Source organism: Salvia hispanica, chromosome 5 (genome assembly GCF_023119035.1).
Source record: "Salvia hispanica cultivar TCC Black 2014 chromosome 5, UniMelb_Shisp_WGS_1.0, whole genome shotgun sequence".
Taxonomy (NCBI): domain Eukaryota; kingdom Viridiplantae; phylum Streptophyta; class Magnoliopsida; order Lamiales; family Lamiaceae; genus Salvia; species Salvia hispanica.
In genome coordinates this window covers 33,704,965-33,724,739 of record NC_062969.1, presented here as the reverse complement: position 1 = coordinate 33,724,739, position 19,775 = coordinate 33,704,965, and the positions used below count along the sequence as shown (strand labels likewise).

Genomic DNA, 19,775 nt, shown 5'->3' with positions numbered 1-19,775 from the left:
CTTTGGAGATTATTTTTATCTGTGTTGAGCGTAGCAAGAAAATTTAATTTGGGAATTGTCTTAATTCTAAAGTCTCTTTAACATAGAATAAGGAGCAAATAAAGATAAGGAAGTTTCGGTCAATAATAGAAGCTAATCTAAAGCTTACTATGCGTCTTGTAAGAGTGATATGTTAGTGAGTAGAACTTAGGAGACATGATAGCGAGTGTAAAATCAACATGTCCCTAAAAGTACAAGAAAAGTAATTATGAAATAGGAGTCATGTGAAAAAGCAATCTGAACCAAATTAGAAGTAGTTCTCCTATGTTGTGTTATTCTCATGTTTATTTTCTCGATCTTTTTGTTTGAGTCATTTGTCTAAATATATAAAACCATAAATTTACCGTTTTTTAATAGATTTAGCAATTAATCTCATTCTTGTGGGTTTGACACCTTTTGTACTACATTGCACGTTTGTATATTTGCAAAAGTGGTTTTTTAAGGGATTCATATCTTGTTTTATGAACTTAATTTATATTTTAAAAGTTATAAAAATTACAACAATACACAGCATTACTTTTTTTTTTCTTTATACTTTATCCCTCCAACTCTTTTCACATATAATCTATACTTCCCAAGAGAGTATTTGAATATCCCCTTTAATTAACTTGCAAATAATAAGACGTAATAGAGTTAAAGTGGTTAGCTAAGGAATTTATGAAATACAAATCATTATTATGGATATAAAGTAGCTAAGTAGGGATATAATCTATACTTCCCAAGAGTGTTTGAATATCTCCTTTAATTAACTTGCAAATAATAAGACGTAATAGAGTTAAAGTGGTTAGCTAAGGAATTTATGAAATACAAATCATTATTATGGATATAAAGTAGCTAAGTAGGGTGATATAATTTCATCTTTTATCATTTAAATCACCATGTAGATATAAGCATACAAGGACTATGAAATGCATCCACACCAAAATGAATTAAAAGTTTGCATCTCACAATGTATAAAGCATGATTCAAGGCAAACAATACATTCATTACTCATGTACTGCATTTTTACCTACTTTTTAAATCATTAGCCAAGAAAACTTAAGTATGAAAGAATTTTAACGTCATAGGCAATTCAGTATCTCTAAAGCACATAAATTCTTTGTTCTCTATCATGCTCATTAGGATTTCAACCTTCTGGTCTATTAAAGCAAAACCTAAACCAAAAGCTAAAACCAACCCAAACTATTTCAAGCAAAATAAAATTAACTACTTAAACTAAGAATCTAAACAAACTAAAATATTTATTTCTTAATTTTGATGCTAAAAAATATCTCAACACTAATAAAATGAAAGAAAAAGTATAATTTTAGATAAAGTAAAAATGAAGTCATTGTGATTCATCTAGAGTATATTTGAAATAAGGAAAGGCTAGCAATAGTCTAGCCAAAAACTCTTCTTGGCATATCATCATGTCCTTTCCACAGCCTAGCAATAGCCTAACCAAACAACAGTCTGACAATAGGCTAGCAATAGCTTAGCCAATGCCCTAGCCCAACAAATAAATCGACAAATATGATTAATTCATTTTAATTGTTGATGTTTATCAAATATTTAAAAAAAATAAAGTGTAATGAATTATAAATATAGAGTATTATAAAAAAAAAGTCGGCTAGCCCATCGCTCGCCCCGTAATAGGTGGCAAGCGATCAGCTAGCCGATTAGTCCAGAACCTAGCTCTAAGGCGTTGGTTTTTCGTCCATCGAGCTGAGTGCCCTAGCCGCAAACCGGTGGCTAGGGCGTCGGCGGCTAGTCCGCTATTATGAATGCTTAATAAACAAAATTTTTAAGTTATTTTTTGAAATCATTCCTCAATGAATTATTAACCCTAAGGGCATGTTTGATAAGCTAGTAATACCAAGATAGAGAATTATATATGGATATTTTTAATTGTTTGATATCATACTTAAGCTTAACTCAAAGCCCAATATAAGACCAGGGCCCTATCTAATCTTACCAAAATTATAACATTAACCTTGTTTGTGTATCCCACCAATTTGTCAAGTTAAGCCATGTTATTTAATATACAATACAAATTTAGATAATTTCTTTTCTATCAAACAACAACGGAAAAAAATCATATCTTTGCATATCTTAACATGAAGCCCGTATTTCTTATCTTGTTTTACATATCTTCTCATATCCCATCTTTTTTATCAAACGAGTCCTAACTACGTGGTCAAGTATTAATTCAAATGTGGTCAAGTATTAATTCAAATGTTTTAATTCCTTTAGTTTCTACTACTCCCTCCGTCCCGGAGTATTAGACTCACTTCTTTTGGGCACATGATTTAAGGAAGTGATATTTAAATAGTTAAAGTGGAGAGAGTAAAGTATGAGAGAGGGAAAAAGTAGGGGAGAGAAGAGAGAAAAAAGTAGGTGGAGAATAAAATAAGATAGATGTTTTTTGCTAAAAAAGGAAATGAGTTAATATGTTGGGACATCCCAAAAAGGAAAATTGGTCTAATACCTTGGGACGGAGGGAGTACTACTTACCAATAAATAAACCCTAATTCCTAAAATTCGAACTCCAATTTTACCGCATTCCACCATTTAGGAGCTTCGTTCTCCATCAATCCAAATTTTGAACACAAAGATCGGATGAATTAGCCCCGTTAGATCAAATGTTTTCGTTGCGAGGAGGATGAGGATTTGGCGAGTATGACTGGAGAGAGTAGCATCTATTCAGCGAATCAGCAAACTTAGTGCCGCTTTCATACAAGTGGCAGTGTTGGCATTTGCAAGAGGAAGAAGAATTTGATGGTTTGGGCTATACAACCCGAGCTCCAGCCTCTTTTCCGGTCGGCTTGATTAAATTTTAAAAACAGCCCTAGCAACGGATGCCGGGCATACCTCTCGTGGCTCGTGAAACTGCGTGAGTGTTTACATTCTCTGCACTGAATGGCTGATTCTGTAATTGGATTTTACATTCTTTGCCCTTTTTAATATTTCCTGCCGACTCTGAGGTATAACATTGATTAAGATACTACCGCCTTCCACGAAAAATAGTCTTAGGTTATGAACCGGTAAATACGTTTTCCCTGTCTTTAATTTGACGAATGTCTGTTAGATTCACGAACTTGGCATCTTAAATTTCAACCAAGTTAACTGCATTTGAAATGTCATTGTTAGAGGCCAACTAGGATATTCTCTGCATTTTAGATTGTGGAACATGAATTGTATCTGCAATCGGCCAGAATAATCAGTGTAATCTTATCTTGGAACAGGAATTGTTTTTGCAATTGCAGTTACTCCCGAGGTGTGGACCATATGTGTCGACAAGATCCCCGTGCGCATTTGTCTCCAGAAGAGCAAATTGCAGCTGAAGAAAGCCTCTCAATTTACTGCAAGCCAGTTGAGCTGTACAACATTCTTCAGTGCCGTGCTGCTAGAAACGTAAGGTTTTTCTAATTTGCTGCGGGCCTGTGCCCTCTTCCTCTTAGTCTCAGTTGTTCATGTTATTTCTTTTTTCAAAAAAAATATTTGAGTAGCTTTCTGGAAATGATGGTGGAATTATCCAATGCTATTTCTTGGGGAGTTACTTCATTTGGTAGCAGCACATGAATGGTGAATTAAAACATACATCTACATAATAATTACTTATTTTTTTATTTTTTGGTTATTGTTGATAAGCTATCCACCCACAATGAATTTTGTTCATTTCATTCCAATCTCTTTCCTGTATATGCTTGTTGGAAAGTGTATTTTGGACAAAATCTAACTAGAGGCAGGTTCTTTTGCAGCCATCCTTTCTTCAGAGATGTTTACGGTACAAAATACAAGCAAAACACAAGAAAAGGTAGAAATCCTTAAATATATTAAAACTTTTTTGTGATTTGTTTTTCTACATCTAATTTTGAATTTTCAGCTGCCATGAGATGTTAGTTATGAATTGCTAACATCATGTGTCAAATGTATGCAGTCCATGTAGTTAACATCATGCGCCAAATGCATGTGCATAAGAGATAAGGTCTTTTATCTTACCGTCTTGTCACTAATGGGTTTTCAAACTCTTACTTGTCCATGTTCCTACTATATTCTCTACCCACTTAACTCTCTAAACATCATTTTCTTAAATTCCGTGCCCAAAAGGAGCGCCTCACTTATAGTGGGACAGAGGATGTATTATTTTGCTGAAGTATGTACTGTATGTTTTCCTCCAATCTACCTCAAATTTAAATGTGAAATTAAATAAACAATTCACTATAAAGCTCTCTAGGAGGGCGGTGGGGAGCTAGGTGGCAGGCAGTAGCGGGGCTAGGGCAGTGGAGATAGGGTTAAGAGAGAGTTCGCGTTCTAAAATCTGAATCTGATAAATGTGAAAGTTGAAAAATATTAAAACCATATTTCAAATATGTAAATGGGTCGGATTTTGGTCAAATAGACTGAACCATTTCGGGAAAATAAGCCGAGTTGCAGGTGAATGGTAAGTGAGTGCACCAGCACCCCACTGCGACCACCTCAATGTCAGGAAGTTCCACCAGCACCTCTGCTGAAGTCCAACCCTCCACCACCGCCACGACCACAGTTTCCAATGGCTCTTAAGCTGTTGTCCACGCCTATGTCACTGCCTCAGACTTAACCTTGTTTGTTTTCGGTAAAGTCGTGCCTCGTTGTGCCACAACCACTATCCGTCGCTGCCTCCATTGTATCCACTACTTTACATCCAATTGGTTCACACCCACTGCTCTTCGGCTCGTCATGCAATTTTCATGTTTTGCCTTTTTGGAGTTTATGTGAGTCTGCACATTTGCTCATGTCTTCAAGCTTGAATATAAGCCCTCTTGGCCTGTTTCAATTCCAGCCTTGTGGGCAAGGCTATTTTGACAAGGGGAGGATTGATAATGATCTGCAGCAGTAACTTTTTGTTTATTAATTGTTACTTAGTTAACTCTTGTTAGCAAACGTCTCATCATTGGTGAAGTCTTTGAGATAAGTTAATCTTTTAGAGATTTGTTCAAGTTGGAATCTTTTTTAAAGTCTGGCTTTAAGGTTAAAGTTTAGTTCAGCTATTTATGTTGTGGCCTTATAGGATAATGACCTCTTAGTCATGGGAGCAGTGTTTATCTTTCATTTATTTTATTTCCTGTTCCGGCACCTTCTTCATTATTTATCATGTCTTTCGTACATATGTTTCGGATGCCATGATTATAGGAAATGTATACATTGCCTCCACCTATTGCTCAACCATTTATATTTTTATCCATGAGCGATAATATTCTTGCGCACTCTTGTTTGGTACTTTCTGAACTTAATTATAGCTCTACTGAAGATAAATTATGCTGTCTCTTTCCACGGTCTTGGCTCCTTATTCCTTGTTTCTTTTAGAACAACCTTTGCATGGTGTCCTCCACTTTTATTTTTTCTGAATCTTGGACTGGTTGGGCATATAATGTTTTGTCTTTTTTACCCCAAAATACTGATTGGGTCTGAAGGTTCATCACAATGGGCAATCTAAACATATTTGCAATATCTTCCATTGGTCAGGACCTTAAATATTACTCCCTCTGTTCCACATTAGTAGAGTCATTTCATTTTCTACACTCGTTTTCAAAAAATGATAGTAATAATTAATAAATAGTTAAAGTGGAGAGAGAGTTAAGTAGAAGAGAGAATAATGTAGAGAAAAGTCTTATCTACAATATTCTCTCTCTTACTTTACTCTTTTTCCACTTTAACTATTTATAGTTATTTTTCTAAAACGAATGTAGAAAATGAAATGACTCTACTATTGTAGAACGGAGGGAGTACTTACCACTACTGTATTTTCTTTGTTCTTTTGCAATACTGATGTAGTTTACATGTGCATTTCTTTGTTTGTAGGATTGAAATGACAATATCACTACCATCAACTGTAAATGATGAATCTCAAATTCAAAATCTATTACCTTTGTGTATAATGTTGGCTAGACCCGTTTATAGTCCTGCAGTTGTAGAGGTAGTGTTGAGTTCTGTAGAACTTATTAGATTTTCTGGTACGTCCTTCAGTGCTCTCTCTCTGACTTCTTATTGATGCAGGATTCTGCAGTTTACCGATTTAGTCGAGAATGTATATTGACTAAATGTACTGGAGATGATGCAATGTACCAGGATGAAGCAAAATTTATTCTTCCCGAGATTAATAAACTATCAGCAGAAGTCAAATCGGGCTCTATTACAATTTTTTTTGTTAGTTGTGGTATGCTTTTTCCATACTTGACGTCTACATTAACTTATACTACAAGTTTGCAAATTTTCATGTTTTGCTGCTATCTTATTGCTGAATTGTTTAAGGAGCACCTGGATGCGCCATTATTTCCAGGTGAGTTAGAATATACTGGATAGGTATATTCTATCAGATTAGGCTGCTTCAGTAATATAGCTGTTGAGTTCAGAGAGATGCCATTAGTATTTGTTTTCGCATAATCATAGTAATTGATATCTAGTGTTCTTCCGAAAAAACAAGACAAGTATATCAACTGGAAATGGAGTATCAGAATTTAATCTGGTCTCTTTTAAATTCAAATTTGGTTGGTTGTCAGATTTTTAAGAAATTGTTTGATCTGAAAATGCAAAATTTTATTTTTTTTCTAGAATCTTAGGAGGTAGAGAAGCTATGTATTATATTTTCTTTTATATTGCAACTTATTATTGAGGCTTTAGGTTTCTATTTTCTCTTTCACCTCTGGTTTCTTCTTCTATTTTTCTGGTTCTTGCCTGAGTGTTCCTTAATGATGATAGCTAATGTTGGAGGTCACTGCTTCATGGGTAAGATTCCAATGGATTTGCTTCAGTTGTCATGGGGAAAGTCTATGAACTTGGACAGTGGGGAGAGAGCTGAGATGCTGTTGCCTGTTGACTTGCATTCCTGTTTCCTGAAGGTATGCAATAGTGATAATTCTTTTGGTTGCATCATGTGTCATTGGAAAATAATGAAACTAAATATGGTGATTTACACTTCCCGATGTTTCTAAAACTTGTTAATATGTTTTTTTTCCAATCTGTGGATTTGAGTTTGCTAAATTCTGGACACCTGTTCAAACTTGGGATGCCTTTGTCTTGTGTATGACTTTCTAAAGCCATCAATTAAGCTAAGATATGTTACTTTCTATTGACAAAATAGCATCAATGGGATGGTTATTATGTTTGTGTTGTGATTTTTCTCACATATATGTTTTATTTTATTCCTGTTGAAATAGTAGCTTTATTTTGTCCTGTTTTGTTAATGTCTCTAGTTGTTCTATAGGTCCTGCCAAGGCCTCTGGTGGCCCTTGGCCATCCATCCCCCACTCCCTTAAAGAAATATAGAAGTTTTAATTGCACCTAGGATGATGCTAGTCCCCAATTTGCTGCATGCGTGCTGCATAGCCTTAGTGCCTGTTAGGACATTTGAGGTGTCTTAAGGCCATCCACTACTCAGTCCCAAATTTTCAGCCACAACTCCACTTTTTAGCTGTGCTGGCTGCATCAGGATTTCAAATTTCTTCCACAATTCCATTGTTTTAATTCATCAGTTTTTATGTGTAACTTCATAAATGGTCCCAAAACTATTGGGGATGTATAATTGAAAGTCTTTTTTCCAGACAAAAATGCCCCTTTTGTCCTTTTCTTCTATCTCTCTCTTGACCCTCTTTTTCCCTCTATCCCGACCACTCTGCCAACTCTCTCTCTCATGTATTCGTCCCCTATGCAGACTCTTCCTCCCTTGTACATATTTAATTTCAACCCAGTTCACTCATCTTCACCTTAATTACCTACTGCCCATTACTAATCTATTCAAATACTTGGGATGTAGTGGTGAGAAGTTATTGCAGGATTATCATAAGGCCACCGACAATAGTATTGAATAATTAGGTTCGTCACATGCAAGTCCAGCAGATTCATGTCACCTGTGACAACTAGGCAGGAAATGCTTGTGCGTCTTCCAATAAATATGGCAGGGTCGATAATTTTTTTTTATTAATATCTATATATCTAAAAACAATTATAAAATGCAATAATTTAGAAAATTATACAAATATAATATTGCAAATCTTAGAACATAATAAAAGCATGAAGTTGTGAATATACTCCCTTTGTCCCAAAACAAGCGATTCGTATTTCTTTTTCGGACGTCCCACCTAAAGTGAGCCATTTTCATTTTTGAAAAAATATAACTCAATTAATCTCTTTTCCTTTATTCTCTCTCTTAATATATTCTCTCTTTCACTCTACTTTATTCTTTCTCCTACTTTATTTTCTCTTCACTCAACTCTCCAAACATCATTTTCTTAAATATCGTTTCCAAAAGAAACGCCTCACTTATGGCATGACGGATGGAGTATAATATATCTAAAACTCCCTCTGTCCCATGGTAGTGGAGGTGCTTCTTTTCGGCATGCAATTTATGAAAAATTATGTTAAGTTAGTTAAGTAAAGGAAGAATTAAGTAAGAAATGAAAAAGGTAGAGAGATGGAGAGAGAATAAAGTAAGAAAGAGTAAAGCAAGAGAAGAAATGTGTTGACTTTTGTTAGAAAAGGTAATGACTCCACTATTATGGAACGTACCAAAATGGCAAAATTACTCCACTACTACGGAACGGAGGGAGTAATTGAAGTCTTAGCTCAATAATTAAAATGTAAATTATCATACATATCATATCTAAATTAAAATATCCTCAATTGTCATATCCCCAACATAGTCTATATCTCTATTTCATACACTATTTTCCAAAAGTATGTATTTTATGTCTATCAATTTATCATATAATGTTACATATTTTTTTGCCTCATATAATTTTGTTTTACACATGGTGCATTTTACTCCCTCCAGTCCCTATTAATTATCCCCATTTTCCATTTTCTCCTATTATAATTTAATGTTGCCATCATTAGATGTAATGCAGATGTCTTCTTGAGGCCTTCAGACCTGTAGTTTTATACTCAATTCATATCAAGTCTGTTATGAGCCATTTGCTTTTTAGTTAACTATTTCTGATCACTATAATTTGTCTCGGACTCCCTGTTCCCAGGATCATTGAGGCTACAAAGCTAGCTCTTAAGTGATCACTATAATTTGTCTCTGTCTCCCAGTTCCCAGGATCATTGAGGCTACAAATCTAGTTCTTAAGTATGTGATGCTATTAGATTTCTTTTATTAATATTTGAAGTAAAGAAGGATGAATATGTTTAACTTCGTAAATTAGTCATCCTCATCCTTAATCAGATTCCTCATTTTTATTCTCTTCACCTCTTCTGAATAGTTCTTTTCCACAGACTGGCTGTTTCGGAGAAGATAAATGCTTCTCATTTCATAGTACCCATGCTGGAGCTATGGTATCTTCCCATTTTACAGAGACAACTTTCTTATATCCAGAGAAGCCCTAGTTAACATTTTTGTTAACTGGTACTTGTTTGTCTGCTTTTCCAAAGGCTTTGTCTCAACAACTGCAAGTCTGTGTTGCAGCAGAAGAAGTTGGGCTTAAAGAGAGATCTCCTTATGATTCATTCTCATACAATGATGTTCCTTCCTCTACTTTGCCTCAGATTATCAGGTAGATTCTTTGCATAACCACAATGCAAATACATAAGATCACCATCCACATTGTCTGACTAAAACAGCCACTGGGCATCGCTCATCTCAGTATAAAAGCAATTAGTAATTTACCTCATTGTTACCATATACCATGACGAACTTCTCATGGTGTTTCTTTTTCTGACTTCAATTCATCACATGGACTACCTAAAAATGAGTTAAAATGTCAGCCTAAGGGGTGGTGGACGGATGGGTTGTTTAAGGGCCTGGGTCCTAATCTGAGTGTTGCAAATTTAGCTGGGTTGTACTAGCAAATGCTTGAAGACTGTTTAGACATATTGAGCTAACCAAAACCTAAGCAACCACACTATAAAATGCAGCTTGCTTTCTTGTGATCCATGTTACCACCTGCAAACGATATCTCACTATAAAATCTTGCAATAACCAATAACTATGGACTATCCTTGTCTTATTAAGTTTCTGGATATTGCTCTACTGCTATACTGATCCATTGGTATTTTACATGCCAGTATGACGGAGGCAACCTCTTTCGTCATGGAAAAGAATTGATGATTAATATCATGAATTCTTGTTTCTAATAATATTATTGATAAGAATGTGATTGCCTATTCTCTTTACTTTGTGGCATGTGAACTTTGGTTATATCTCCTAATATTTGGGATTGAGAACTACATATTTGCAATTATAAAATTGAGCAAGTTACAAAGGAACATGACTTTAAACAATACAAATAAAATGTTCATTTGAATTACTTTCTCCTTCCTGAAGAAAATTCATCATTCCATATCCTTATCTCATTGCCTCACAAAATTTGGTCAAGATGTTTTTTACTTTTTGGTAATTCGGTGGTTCACCTATCCTATTGGTTGTTGCCATCCAGGTTGAGGACTGGAAATGTTGTTTTCAACTACAGATACTATAATAACAAGTTGCAGAGGACTGAAGGTATTAGCTTCCTATTGTTCCCCATTCTTGTAAAAGTGCCTCTGGATTCTCCACCTGCATGATTTGCCTTTGTTTCAAGTAAACATCTGTTTGTTCATAAGATCCATATCCAAAAATAACTCATGTTTGGTTTCAATGACTATTCTAACTTGTATACTCCCTCTGTTCCATAGTAGTAGAGTCACTTTTCCATTTTGGGTGTTCTATAGTAGTAGAGTCATTTCCTTTTTTAGTAAAAAGTAACACATCTTCCCACTCTTACTTTACTATCTCTACTTTTTCCACTCAACTACTTTATTATCTTTTTATTTAATACATTACACACTTTTTTCTTAATATCCGTGCTGGAAAGAAATGCCTCCACTACTATGGAACGGAGGGAGTATTATTCTAAAGATTATTTGACTTGTACCTTTGTCTGAGTATTTGCATGTGAAAAGGCTGACTCTATAATGTATATATACAGTAACAGAGGACTTTGCATGCCCTTTATGTTTGGTCAAATGTGCAAGCTTTAAGGTACTGTAAAATATGATCGTCTATATTTTTTCTAATGAAAATTGCTCTCCGACCATGTATTGATTCCTGAAGTTTATCAATAGGGTCTCAAGTATCATCTGCCTGCCTGCCATGACCTTTTCAACTTTGAATTTTGGGTTGGTAAACTTAATCGAGGTCATTAATTTTACAATATAAGTAAAGAACTGTACTGATTCGTGAAGAAAATGTGTAGGTAACAGAGGAATTTCAAGCTGTCAATATATCTGTAAAGACTGATACATGGAGATCTGAGGTCAGTATGTTTATTTTTTTCTCTGGCTTTGACTTCACATGTTTGTTAGTAACTTTTATGCTTACATAGTTTTGTGCAGTAAATAAAACACAAGGATCTGCCTTGGGCATTGACGCTCCCAAGTCTGAGAAATAGATCTTGATGTATAATTGATGTCTCTCAATTGCATTAGTGAACTCGACTAACACCTGTACTTTGTTTTGTGCAGACTGTTGCAGCTGGTGTTGATCCTAAGGAACAAACGTTTTTCCTTTGGTATGCCTTATGGACTAAATATTTTCAGAATAATCTCTTTGGGATTATAAAAGTTCAATTTTGTTAAATAATTTGGGTGCAACATAGTTCAAAGGCACCACGGCGTAGAAAAATGAAGAGCCCGAGGCAAAATCTGAAGTTTGTGCATCCTCTTGTCTTAGATTCAGAAATGCCAGGATCAGTTATTGAGCTTAGAGAAAAAACTGTTGGTAACTTACGCAATATATTTCATGGTTATTTAGTCATTTTCTTTTTTTGTTCCATTTCTTGTATATCGATATTTTCTTTGGAGATTTAACCATATCAAGCAATGGTTGCAGCACTAACAGCATCGATAATTTATCCAACAAATTAGCCTTGTTATTGAATCATTGCTAATCTTTTTCTTTATTTGCTTTCATGCTGAAGTGTAAAGCTGTTGGTTGTACTCTGAACTTCACAAGTGATCAGTTTCTTGCATTTGGTCCCCTAATCCCAGATGCTCTGAACACTAGTGTAATTATCAAAGAATTTTGTAAGACTAACCGCATTGGTTTCTGCTTAACAAAAAGATGATCAGTTTCTTGCATTTGGTTCCTGTAAATCTAATTGCACAGGGGTTTCAAATGTATAAATTTTCTAGGTTGCACTGGTTGGCCATTGGCCTCCTTATATTTGTTATAGCCTTTAGATGAAGGTAAAAATTGCTGTACAAAGGGCTAGTTAACTTAAAAGATAATCATGTTTAAAGTATTATGTGAATGTCTGTTAATAGACTTGAAAAGAAACTCACATCTCAGTTTTTGTTGGTGTAGAAAAGAGTGCTGACTGCAACGCATCCAGTCCCAGAGCTTCATCTGCCAATGCTCATTCATATGCGGACCCTGAATGTGTCCAGTCATTACCTGGAAATAACATTGCACCTCCAGCATTACTACAATTTGCGAAGACAAGGAAATTATCAGTTGAACGTTCTGATCCTAGAAAGTAAGTGAAGTCCTCAGATTTAGTTTAAAGATTCTCAAACAACTCATAAATAACAATTTTCACTTGCTTTGCTACCTTTAGCTTGATTCGACTGTCTTATCTTTTTTTGCTACCAAGTTTTTTACATTTATACTCCGCCTGTCCTCAAAGGGTGGTATCGAGGGGAGAGCACGTTTCTAAGAAAAATGTTGAGAGATGTATTTTAAGTGGAGATGGGTCCCATAAGGGGGTATTGGTGTTGGACAAGTATTCGTTAGGTTGTGTTTTTGGGTTCACAAAAAAGTAAAATTAAGTGGTGGGTCCTTTGTAAGGATTGAGTGTGAATGAGGAAAAAGTATAAGAGGTTATATCCTGAAACCAGTGTTATTAGGGGCCCGGGGTGCTGAGGTAGAATTCTGGGGCACAGGGGCGACGAGGCGCTCGTCCCATGAGTTGAGGCGCCCTAATGTGCAGAGGTTTAACTGAGAAAGATGAGAAGTGAGAAATAAATGGGCAAAATAAGCATATTAGTGTAGATCTATAAATGAGAATAGGGAGTCCCCGTGACACATTAATGGCGAAATATGAAGTAGTAAAGCACTATTAATGAGCCTAAATGTTGTTAACCAGTTACAATAGGAGAGAGATATATTAAAAGGATTAAGGAAGTTGAAAATTAGAAGAATTAAATAGGTATAAGTGCAAGAGATGTGAATCAGCATAGGCAACATATTTAATGGCGAAAATGAAGTAGTAAAGCTCCATGAGTCAAAATATTGTTAACCGGTTAGAGATGGAGAAAGAGAGAATATTGAGAGGATCAAGGGAGATGGGATTTAAATGAATTAAGGAGTGCAGATATTTTAAAGAGGTAAAAATGCATAGGCATAAATGAGGGCCCCCAGTCTTGCACTACGCGCCCCACCTGCGCCCAATGCACCTCGCTCGCCCCACCCACCTTGGGGCGATAGCAGTGGCGCCCCAAGCACGATTTTAACAACATTGCCTGAAACGGAAACACTACACTCTTGGTGGACCGACAAAAATGGAATTAGACCTCACTCTTCATGTGACTTGGATCATTGGATGATATTTTCTTTGAATTGTTTTAATACGTTTAGTTCAGACTTTGGAGGTCTAGCTGTTTCTCTTTATACATATCTTGAATCAAGCCGAGAAATTTAGCCAACTAAAAGAGTTCATATTTCATAATCATTAAACACAGATCTTTTACCCCATTAGAGAAGTGAGCTGACAGATTATTTTATCATTTCTATCTTTTTTCCGGATACAGTCGTGCACTCTTGCCGAAGCAGAAGTTCTTTCACTCTCACAGAGCGCAAGTGAGTGGCTCAATGATCATTTATATATCTTATCAACTTTCTACATGAATGTGCATGTCATATTTTTCAGTTTCTACCCACATGCAATGCAGTACAGTTCTGTTGGAAAATTTTGTTCAATTTTTTTCTTCTATAAATAATCCAAGTTAAAGGTGTCTAGTAGTAAACATTCTTTGATAATGTTATCGTGTCAGGGAATGCTACAGTTCTCTTGTAATCAAAAGCTAGTTGCGAAATGGGGGGGGGGGGGGGGGGGGGGTTGATTGTATTTTGTATCCTTTAGTCTTAAAATTTGTGTTGCACCGTTGTTGCTGTACCTGTCTTCAAATGACTTCATTTTGTCACTTTACTATGTAAAGTTATTCTAGACTTTGAGGCTGGGCTATGCATGGCTTCAGGTATCCAGTGTTGCATTTCGAAAATAATGAATGCACTGAAAAGCTAGTGTGACATGCTATACTAAGAGAAATTTTAAGAGTTTAATTTAATAAATTTGCAAGTGATGATTTGGTAATTTACAGCCCATGGCCATGGCGCAAGTCCTATCAGACCGTGACAGTGAGGATGAAGTTGATGATGATGTTGTAGATCTTGAAGACCGAAGGGTATGCAGGCTCCTTGAATAATACTTCTTACTCTCAGAATCTTTTGCCATTGAACTGTTATTTGAGGTTCAATTTGCTCTGGTTTGATTGTACGGTTGTGTCAATACTCTAAAGTCCGAAAAGGAATGTACCAAATATACATCCTCCGTCCCATAGAGATAGGTCATTTGGGGATGACATGGGTTTTAATGCGTAATTGGTAAAGTAATAAAAGAAGAAAAAGTAGTTGAAATAGTATAGTGGATGGAAGGGTCCATAAATGATAAAGTAAGAGTGAAAGAGAAAGAGAAAATTTCTATAAATGGATATTGACGGATGAGAATGAAAATTGAGCCAATTCCATCTTTCCTTTCTAGTTTGTCTCAAGATGTCCACTTTCTATATTTTGAAATAAATTCATCTCTCCTATCTCATTAAAATATTTAACTACTTTTTTCTCGCTCTACTTACTCCACCTAACAACTCATCCGGAAATCACGTGCCACTTAAGAATATGGACATCTGGAGTGCTTGAGTGGAACAGAGCTAGTACTATATACATGGTGTATACCGAATTTCTGGTATATATTGTAAAATATAACTATAATCATATAAAGAAGTAGTAGAGGCGTTTCATTTTGAGATTGTTTTGGAAAAATGATAATAAATACTCCCTCCGTCCCAAGGAAGATGACCCCTTTCTTTAGCGGCAGTGAACACTTTAACTGTAGCTAATTAAACAGTCCCATGTACATTTGATATAAATATTATATACAATTTAATTGTGTTTACGGGGCTCACTGTGTAGCTAATTGCAATTGATGTAATTCAATGTTCTTTTCACGTTAGAAGTATAAGATCTCTTGCCATACTTTAGCAATCTGGTCTGTGTGAACGTTGATTGCCTTTCAGCAGGATGACATGATACACATAATTTCTCTGAACTACTTTATAATATCGCCAAATTATTATAGTGAAATTGACTGTCAACATGATACTATTGCCTATGGATACATGTATTTGTTATAACATATACCCTTTTAATTTTGTGACCAGATAGAGTAATGAATATTTTTCTGGGTAGAAACTACCTATAAAATATATTATTCATAAATAAAACTTGGTTGAATTAATAAAAAAAATCTCATCTGAAGAGTCAGAATTTTTTGGGGGTTTATACATCTACTGTTCTACGTGAAATAAGATATAAAAAAAACAGCCTGGTGGTTCTTTAATCCGCAACAAATTTTGTTCTTAGGAATTGTATACCTTACTTATTTGATTTTAGTATTTAAGTCCCTCACTTTTTCCTTTGCGGCTTTGAATACCTATAACCTAGGCAAAGTATTTCATCTGTTTAACTCTTTCTGCTAAGATCATGATGCAAAATATTCTAGGGAACCAGATGGGTTAAATACCGATTTCATTACATAAGTAATACTACCTTCGTCCCACTCAAGATGTCCATCTTTCCTTTTTAGTTTGTCCCACTCAAGATGTTAACTTTCTATATTTGGAAATAAATCACTCTCTCCTCTCTCATTAAAATATTCAACTACTTTTTTCTCTCTACTTACTCCACCTAACAACTTCTCTTACAATCCCGAGCCACTCAAGAATGTGGACATCTTGAGTGGGAGTGGGACGGAGAGAGTACCATGTTTATACTTTTGGAGATTCATTACATTGAGTTTGCATATGATTTACTCATGTGGAGCAGATGCTGGATGACTTTGTGGATGTCACAAAAGATGAGAAGCGGTTGATGCATCTTTGGAACTCTTTTGTTAGGAAGCAAAGGTCAGTACCTTTTTTAACCTCTTCCATTTTTACCATCCCGATAGAATCTGCTCATGTACCATGTTATGCACGCATGCAGACACAAATGTGTTGAGTCAATTTATACATACTAATGTACTGCCATGTAGTAATGATAAATTATCTTTCGTAGAAAGAGCATTTCTATTGTTCTGTTGCATTGATCAACTTGGATAGAAATAACTGAAAATCTTCACCTTTTCTGCTTACCATTATTTTATAGGTTTAGAAATGGTTATTCAAGTTCTTTTATTAGCTGCTACCCGTGGGGTGTAGAACGTGTGTACAATATTGGTAATCCACCCTTCTGCTAGCTTACAAATTTGTATGAGGAATAATAATGTGGAGTGCTTACTAGTGAGTACATAGTATTAAAAAATTTTAGTGTGGCTCGTTTATTATTTAGCAAAGCTCAAGCTTAATTTTATCGAACGTGTTAAAGGGGCGGGCATCAGTTCATTTAAGCTTAATTGAGTCTCAACAAGCCTTGTAAATGTATATATTCCAATTCAATTTTTTATCATTTTTAGGAAAATTATTTTTTCTCCAACAAAAATATTACTCCCTCCGTCCCACTCTAAGTGGAGCATTTCTATTCCGGCACGGGATTTTATGTAGTGTTGTTTTGTGAGTTCAGTGGAGAGAATAAAATAACAGAGGGAAAAAATAGAGTGTGATGTTTCTATTTTTAGAAATGTATCATTTAGAGTGGGACATCCCAAAAAGGAAAATGATTCACTTAGGGTGGGACGGAGGGAGTATGTACTACTAAAATTCATAGTTTTTCTATAACGGAACAGGATGATTAGATCATTGCATACTTGTCACTACTATAGGTATGATAATATAAGTTGTACTCTCTCCATCTACGAAGAGTATATATCATTTGGCTGGCACAGGTTTTAAAAATTAGTTGGTGGATGTGTTTGTAGTGGCTAAAAGGTATTACTGAGATTCCACTATGTAAGAAAAGTGTGGGTTTGATAAATAAGAGGTGTATGTAATGTTGGAATATAATGTTGAGTGTGGGGTCATGTCCTAAGAAAGAAAAGTGGTATACTCTTTGTGGACTCCAAATAAGGCAATTGTTATGTTTTCTTCTTGGACTGATGGAGTAGTAAACTAATAGTTTTACAAATTCAACCTAGCTTGTGGATATTTTGACAAACTTGCTCACGGCATAATGAGCCAAGTTTGTCAAACTAAAGCTTGAGTTGTTTATGATAATGAGTATCACTGAGTAAGGTTGAGTGAGCTTTTTAGAGAATCAAACTCCAAATAGCTCTTAAGTAGTAGTAGTAGTAGTATAACCATTTCATGGTGGGTGTAATAATTTTCTTGGTCATGAAGATGGGCTGTCGACTACTCAATTCAGTTCGCTTTTAGTTAGTTCTATTCTCAATAGGGTGACCCCGACTTTTGCTGAGTGAAGCAAGCATTCGATTTTCAAAGAACTTTTTTGGCTGCATTATACTCCCTCCCACTGTAAGTGAATCATTTTCCTTTTCGGGATGTCCCACTCTAAATGACACATTTCTAAAAATAGAAACATCACTCTCTCTACTTTTTCCATCTCTCTTACTTTATTCTCTCCACTTAACTTACAAAACAACACTACATAAAAATTAAAATCTTGTGCCGAAATAGAAATGTTCCAATTAGAGCAAGACTGTGGGATGGAGGGAGCATTAAACTTCCCATGTACAACAGCATGTAGATCATCATTGATTTATCTATTGTGTCGGAAAAATGCTTGTGTCCAATTATTTTGTCACTTGCATAATATTTGTTCTTACTTCATTTGTAATTTCTGTCATGATGGCAGGGTACTGGCGGATGGTCATATTTCTTGGGCGTGCGAGGCTTTCTCCGAATTGCACAAACAGGACCTTGTTCTGATACCAGCACTACTTTGGTAGCTTCTCCTACTGTGCTGAGTTTTCATGAGATAACTGTTTAGAGTTGTTTGTTGTATTCCACAACTTGTTTTATCCTTCTATATCTGCTACAAGACTGACGCCTGGTCATCTATAGCAACAATTATTTATCTCGGCTGCTATTTAGCATTTGTACACTTTCTTTGCGAGTCGTTGTATTCAAGTCTGTTTCTTTGACCGTTTGCAGGTGCTGGAGATTATTTATGATCAAACTCTGGAATCATGGTCTTCTGGATGCTCGTACAATGAACATTTGTAATAAAATCCTTGAGCAACCACAAGGGGCAGACGCAGACACCGACCTAGACACATGATATTCGAATGATTCTGACTGTATTATCTCTGGCATAAGTAACTGAGGTTTGATGACTGTAGCTGCGGCGACTCACCATTACTCAAACTAAGTGCCTTCCTTGTATTTGGACAGGAAAAGATAATCAATTTTCATTTTTTACCATCTCCTTTTCCCTTATCTGGTAGTTTTGCAGGAGACCAATTGTTCAATGACAACTCTAATTCTAGTTTTATACTCCCTCCGTATCAAGATAAGCTAAGCTCTTTTGGGCACGGGATTTAAGAGAAAAGTAGAGAAGTAAATTGAGAATAAAGTAGGTGGATAATAAAGTAAAAGAGATGATTTTTTGCTAAAAAAGAGAATGATCCACTTATAGTCGGACACCCAAAAAGAAATATGACTCACTTATCTTGGGACGAAAGGAGTAGTAATTATTTATATTTAAGAGTGAAGTATATAAATGGTACCTGATCTTTCACTTTCGCATGTAAATAGTACTTGATCTTTAATTTATAACGTATTTGGTACCATGTGACAAAAATAACCCTAGGTACTAAAGCATGTGTTTTTTTATAATGGATGATATTTTCGGAAATTTCATATGAATAGTACCAAACATGTGATTTTTTTTTCCTTATTTCTTTTTTTCTTCTTCTTTCGTTTTGCTTCATTTTCTTCTTTCCATTTAGTATTTTTTTCTTCCTTTCTTCTTTCTTTTTTCTTCTCGGTTTATGTTCCCTCTTTTTTCTTTTTAGTGTTTATACATACATCTAATTGCATTCATAATATAAATTAAGAATAAAATACCTAATTAAATTAATTATTTAATGTAATTAAATCAATTGAATATTTTTTATTAAATTATTTTATACTCATTTTAGGGTTGAAACATCTAACTAAAAATATTCAACTCTTTATATCATTATGAATACAATTCACAATTTTAAATTTTTAGTAAGACTATATTGATTAGTTATTAATTTAATATAGAATAATAATATTAATAATAATAATAATAATAATAATTTTATTAATATATAATAATATTATATGATTCATATTTTAAATAATTATACTATAATTAATTATTATTATTATTATTATAATTAAATATAATTTTAACTATGATTATAATTAAGTATATTTGAATGATATTAAAAAATAATTTAATTATTAATAATATTAAAGAATGAGATCTTTCTTACCCAAGAAGCCGGTAGTAATAATATTAATATTGATTAATAATAATAGTATAAAGAGTGAGGAGAATAAGAGAATATTTTGTAATATCACTTTTGGTACTAGTTTTA

General features: G+C 34.8%; 1 protein-coding gene across 3 annotated transcripts; it reads left to right on the top strand.

Annotated features, from left to right (window-relative positions):
• Nucleotides 1–2,581: 2,581 nt before the first annotated feature.
• On the top strand, nucleotides 2,582–18,627 carry LOC125188309 (polycomb group protein EMBRYONIC FLOWER 2-like). 3 transcript variants are annotated; one of them, XM_048085087.1, is made up of 20 exons: nucleotides 2,582–2,911; nucleotides 3,285–3,432; nucleotides 3,780–3,835; nucleotides 5,860–5,974; nucleotides 6,055–6,214; nucleotides 6,757–6,896; nucleotides 9,271–9,330; nucleotides 9,427–9,548; nucleotides 10,431–10,495; nucleotides 10,962–11,014; nucleotides 11,098–11,151; nucleotides 11,229–11,288; nucleotides 11,497–11,543; nucleotides 11,631–11,752; nucleotides 12,338–12,509; nucleotides 13,783–13,831; nucleotides 14,353–14,436; nucleotides 16,136–16,215; nucleotides 18,059–18,148; nucleotides 18,358–18,627. In XM_048085087.1, exons 1-20 carry the CDS (start codon nucleotides 2,877–2,879, stop codon nucleotides 18,482–18,484), a joined length of 1,839 nt encoding a protein of 612 aa, XP_047941044.1. In that variant the 5' UTR covers nucleotides 2,582–2,876; the 3' UTR covers nucleotides 18,485–18,627. The 3 variants fall into 3 exon arrangements, 2 of the variants coding, with proteins under 2 accessions (XP_047941044.1, XP_047941043.1); XM_048085086.1 differs by having other exon boundaries at nucleotides 3,264–3,432; XR_007170718.1 differs by lacking the exons at nucleotides 13,783–13,831; nucleotides 18,358–18,627 and having other exon boundaries at nucleotides 3,264–3,432; nucleotides 18,059–18,120.
• Nucleotides 18,628–19,775: the final 1,148 nt, after the last annotated feature.